This window comes from Uloborus diversus, chromosome 9 (genome assembly GCF_026930045.1).
Source record: "Uloborus diversus isolate 005 chromosome 9, Udiv.v.3.1, whole genome shotgun sequence".
Taxonomy (NCBI): domain Eukaryota; kingdom Metazoa; phylum Arthropoda; class Arachnida; order Araneae; family Uloboridae; genus Uloborus; species Uloborus diversus.
The window spans coordinates 27,364,674-27,370,673 of record NC_072739.1 but is presented as its reverse complement, the minus strand read 5'-3'; the positions used below and the strand labels follow the sequence as shown (position 1 = coordinate 27,370,673).

The following is a 6,000-nucleotide window of genomic DNA, read 5'->3' as shown; positions in this document are numbered from 1 at the left end:
CTAGGCGGTGGCGTCCATGTCCTGCATACGCACACACACACACACATATATATATATTAATATCTTCTTTTTTTTTGAGGGGGGGGGGGTTACGGGAGGTTACTGTGACCTCCCAAAAAATTACGTTGATTAAATTATTTAATCCAGGTCGAGGAGCTGGAGGATTTTGGGGCAAAAGAGCCGGAATCTGAATAGAAGGCAAAGCTCTAAATTGTCCCGGAGTCGGTGTTTTTCCGTCCGACTGTCCTGGTTTAATTAATGCAAAATATCCGAAATGAGATTTAATAATTACTAGAGATTTATTTCAACAACAGATGGCGCTCTGACAATCGTCTGCTGCTTAAGTACATATGAAAAACATTACCCGCTTTGGAATTTGAGTGGGTGCATTGTGCTTGTCTGTGTTTTGTGTTGTCTGTCATCCAAGAACATTTTTAAACTACTTAACTCCCGGATTTAAGTCATCTCCCTGATATCAGAATAATTTGTTGTCTTCGGAAATGAATACTTTGTTCCTACTTTTTAGCTTTAATGTACTGCTTTTTACGAGTAACTCGCTCGTGATCCCTAAATCAGATGGAGCTTCTAAAAGAGTTCATGAAAACGTAATTATTTTCTCCTTTCTGTTCATAATTGGATTGCGTCAGTTAAGTAAAATTAATTTCAATTTTTGCATTCATTCTGCTTTCTAATTCTTTTGCACTAGCTTGAAAAAATTGGCATAAATACCTAGCTTAACACATGTGCTTATTTTTAAATCAAGTTTTGTTCTGTGTGAGTAATAATTTTATAACAAAATCGGGATACATATTAGTTATGTTTTTAGCAGAAATTTTGACTTTCCCATCTGATGAAAAAGAAATGCTATCTAATGTTAGAAGTTGTGTAAAAATAATTCGTTTTGTAACAGTTAACTGCAAATAGTCTTTCTAAAAAGTTAAATATAGATCCATATTTCGTATTTGTTTTGCTCCATTCTGCATTTGGTGTTTTCATTTTGCATGCAATTTAAGCTTCAAATTTTAGTGTAAGATAATCATTCAAAATTTATTGACTTATTGTTAATATCTGCGATAATCGCAAACACTATTAGAGAGTACTACAAATATAATTTTTGAAAAAGATAGTTTTATAGAATGTTTAAGCAGGAAAGCTGTTTTATTATATTAATATATTTTATTAATGTAAAACTATACTTGCAATTTATGAAACGATTGATTGTGGTAAACATATTTTGTAGAATTTTCAAAAAAAGAAAGGGGGGCCAAAAGTTTTTTAAAGAAAAATATATGCTGGATTTGTGTGTGTGTTTGAATGTTAATTTACTTTTACATTTCATAATGAAAATTAATTATATGAAAGAAAATATCTTATTTATTGAATATAAAAAGATTTATTATTCAAAGAAAAGGGAACATTTGTTTACTAGCCCTTAGGTAACTGCTGTTGTTTTATTGTTTCATAGTGTATATTAGCTTAATATCTGCCCAGATATTTCCACAACATTTTAGTTATTTAATTTTGTGATACTTTGATTTTTTTTCCTGATTGTCAAAACAATGTGTAAAAGGGCCCCTAATTAAATGTCTGCCCTGTGCCACATGCTGCCATACTCAAGCTCAGCTAACACTTTCAGTCAAATGAATTAAACTATTGAAAATTTGATGGTGCAACTTATGAATAATTTAAGGGAAAATTAACTTCAGAAATATCAAAAAGAAATGAATCCGGTATTCAAGGGACCCCCAAACCTAAATTTTTAGTTGGAAAGAAATTTGCAATTGACTGAATGAAGCTTTTTTTTTTTTTTTTTGATGCATGTATATATGTGCTGGTACATACCTACAGGTAATCATAAAAGACATAGGCATCATTTAAAAAAAATATATGAAAAGTAAGTGAGCTATATATTTATCTTTCAAATTTCTGAATCATCAGTCAAATTTTGCCTAATGAGAAATTTTTTAGGAAGGTCACAGTCTTCTTCCAGGACCTCCCTTCGAGGCACGTCTGAAAATGTTACCCCTTATCAAAATCTCAAGATGCAGTTATTACTTGAAGTTAGGTGAATAGGTTTTAAGAAGAGCCTTGGTCTTTTTCGTGGATAGGATCAGCTAAGTTATGCCCAAAACCTGTGCACAGGGGGGGGGGGGGGGAGAAGGGACACCTGTTGACTTGGGCCCGAGGTGTTCAAAAAGGGTGGGGTGGGGGGGGGGGGGAAATCTATGTAGGGCGTAGAAATAAACAATATAGAGGGAACCCGTAATAGTCATTTGTGACAGAGGCCCCAAAATTTCTGTGCATGCCCCTGAGCCTGTGGTTAAATATCACTTTTGTATTTATTTTTTCATTATTCAAGTTGTGTGATTTTTTTTTCTGTTTTTTAAATTTTAAACAAATTTAGCTTTTATATAATTTAATATAAAAAACAATAAAGTACATTTTAAAAATTTATATTTAAAGCAATTTTCAATGCAAAAAAAACCTCTCTTTCAGGCTTTGAGTGATGAAGACCATTATAAAGAAGAACTGCACAATGTTGATTATGACCATGAAGCTTTCTTAGGAGAAAAGGAGGCAAAAACATTTGATGATTTAAGTCCAGAAGAGAGCAAACGACGATTGGGAAAAATTGTGGATAAAATTGATACTGATAAGGTAAATAATTTGAAAATGTTGATAAGTATCTTGTTTATAAAACTATGAAAATCTTATGATGTAACTGAATAATGAATTGCCCTCCTTTCTATTTTGTACTGATACACAATATTTATGTAAAACAATTTTCATATGTGGGGTAAATTCTTAATTATAGATTTCCAAAAGCAAAAAAAAATGTAATTAAAAAAAAATATGATTAAAGAACAGTTAATATAGTACAACCTTCTTTCACGTGGACTAACGGGGACCTAGGGCAATACAGTTGATCGATAATCCGGTTAGTATCGGTATAAATAAGCAAAAACAACCCTTAAATTAGCAGATTTATTGTCCATTCAGTAGAAGATTTTAAGGGGGCTTGGGCACCTCCCAAAGTGTTAGAAATAACTTAACTATCACATTAAATATTCTTCAATAAATTTCTGAACAGCACAAATCAACTTCTTTAAAAAAAAGAAAAAAAACAGCATATTAGGATAAAATAACTTTTGTTTCTGATAGGTGTAACATTATGGTCGGAGGTCAGCGTGATTAATTCAGTTGATTAGAATTCAAAGGTACATAAAATCGAGATTCCTCCAATAATTTTTCTTTGATGTTAGAATCGGTAAATAATAGTGAGGTAGCTTAAAAAACAAAGACCTTCATGAAAAATTGTATGAGGAGGCGCTTTTTACTTATTTTTTCTCTCCGTTGCCCCACCAAAAATCTGTATCCGCTCCTGCGTCCATTACGATAAAAAACCCTGTTTTGGACCAAAATTTCATAGCATTGTGTTCAAGACATTAAAAGATCTAAAAAAATTCGTATTTCTTAACAAAGAATTCATCCACTGCCTTCTGTTTCAAAGGCATATGAAGCAGTGAGAAGCAAAGGGATGTAAATGCTGAAATTAAAATTTTGGAGATAACCAGTACAAATAATAGGGAAACCTCTTCTCTGTTTTGAGGCACGAGATGATACTAGTAGCTCTAGTGGGTACTCCTATACAGCATGTAATTTTTAATGTAAGTCTACCTAGGATCTGAACTTTAAACGTGTTTTACTTAAAAATGTCCATATCAGGGTTGGCAAGGTTTTGGACACTACGGTAATTACCCTGTTTTTTACCGTCCTGTCCGAAAGTGTCCAAAGCTATATTGTTAGAAAAATTGTACTCTCTGAGAAAACAGAATAAAATGTTTTATATTGAACATTTATTCAATAAGAACATTCAATTTATTTATGCAGCTGATTTTAATCTACTCACATAGAAGTTGAATTCATGATTAAAATTTCAACATGTATGCATGAGTTTACTTTATTTTTTATTTTTTGATAATAGTAACCAAATTTCCCAATGTTTATGCATGTGTGCTAATGAAAGCAGGGTTGCAAGGTTTTTACCATCCTGTTAAAACTCTTGTGTCGGAAAGTGTCCAAAACTATTTTTTGAGAAACTGTGTTTTAAAGGAAAATGTCAAAATGGAACAAAATGTGTCAAAATTGTTTTAAAACATTTAATATATTTATTCAATGTAAACATTCAAGTATACAAATATATGTGACTTATTTATGCAGCTGATTTTAATTAGTTATGTAGAAATTAAATTCTTCATTAAAAATTTCAATTGGTATGCAGGATTTTTTTTTCATCAACCAATTATTTCAACATTTATGCATGTGTGCAAAAACAGTGTTCTAAATATAGTGCAATAATTGACTTAAATGCAATAAATTACAATTTTTTTTTTGTTACAGAATGTATTATACTAAAAATATGAACTAAAAAATCTATGATCTATCTAAAACATCATGTAAAGCTTATTTGCAAAAACCATTTAAAAAATTAAGCTTTTTTTTTTGACCTAAATATTGCACATTTAATAACCTTCCTTTGAGTTATAAATGGAACTGAAATTAGTTGTCTCGGTAGTGTTGTGAATTTCCTTTTTCAACTCTACCAATTGTTACATAAGGAAGTTTTTATGTAATAGTTATTGGCAATTTTTTTATGTAAATATTTTTTTAATGAACATTTTGGAGAAAAATATTATCAAATATTCATTCATTAAACCTCATTAATATCTATCTATATTTATGCATTACGAATATTGCAGTAAATACAAATTGATTAGATTACACCCCTTTAGCTTTAGCATACTTTTTGGACGGTCAAAACCACCTGTCCTGTCCTAAACCAGTTTTGGACAGTCTAAAACCCAACCCTGTTCCATATACATGCCTTTGCTTCTCACTGCCTCATATGAGGACGTGAGAAGCAAAGGGATGTAAGTGGCAAAATTAAGAATTTGGAGATATTCAGTACAAGTAGCAGGGAAACCTCTCCTCTGTTTTGGGGCAAGAGATAGTACTAGTAGCAGTGGTAGGTTCTATTGCGCAGCCTGATTTAGAAGAAAAAAAATCAATGAAAGCTTACCTAGGACCTTATCTTTAAACGCTTTACTCAACATTTGAAAATGTCCACTTACATCCCTTTGCTTCTTGCTGCCTCATATTGCATTTCAACAAAACATGGTCATGCAAATGTATTATCACTAATAGTTCAAAATAAAAGCAAATGTTTAGTATAGTTACAGTTAAAGTCTATGAATTCGATACGGATAAATGACGGCTGGATAAAAAAAGGTTTGACTCTTCTTAGTTTTAAGATTTTAATTTAAATATTTAATTTTTAGTTTAAATATTTTAATTTAGGATGGATTTGTTTCCATGCAAGAATTAAAAGATTGGATACAGCTCACCCAAAAGCGATACATAATTGAAGATTCTGAGCGGCAGTGGAAAGGTCTCAATCCTTATGGTGAAACTGAAATATCCTGGCAGAAATATCAGAAGTTAACTTATGGGTACATGGAAGGTTTGTTATTTAATTTCACACAATTTTCATAGATTTGAACAAAATGCATTTTGTGTCAAAGCTTTTTTTTTTGTGTTTTAACATTTATTTGCATTCCTCACCCAAAGCAATAATAAAAATAATGGGGAAAAATAGGTAAAAGTATTATGAATGCTTTTTTTTTTTATTCCTATATATCATCAAGGCCTAGATGTTTATAGCTGAATTTGTTTATCAAAATAAAACAAGTAATGTTTGCTTTGTACTTAAACTGCAAAATGTTTCAGAATATTTAATTCAAGAAGACTTTTCTTCGCTACATGAAAACATACGAAAAGATTAAAAATAGTTAGTCGAATAATTTCGTCACATAGTTCCATTCCCATGCAACAATGAAGCATTTGTGCTTATTCTGAAACACACACTTGAAAATTTGTATCTCTGTAAAGTGTTTTTACTAAGCCAAAGACTTATATACAGAAACCTAATTTTGATAAAAA

General features: G+C 31.1%; 1 protein-coding gene across 1 annotated transcript in view; it reads left to right on the top strand.

Moving 5' to 3' along the window:
• Positions 1 to 371: 371 nt before the first annotated feature.
• The window catches only part of LOC129230679 (calumenin-A-like), a 26,936-nt gene continuing 21,307 nt past the window's right edge, over positions 372 to 6,000 (top strand). Inside the window, exons 1-3 of the mRNA XM_054865094.1 lie at positions 372 to 605; positions 2,497 to 2,658; positions 5,359 to 5,521. Of these exons, the coding sequence (XP_054721069.1) occupies positions 501 to 605; positions 2,497 to 2,658; positions 5,359 to 5,521 (430 nt within the window). The 5' untranslated portion in view covers positions 372 to 500. The remainder of the gene's footprint in view (positions 606 to 2,496; positions 2,659 to 5,358; positions 5,522 to 6,000) is intronic.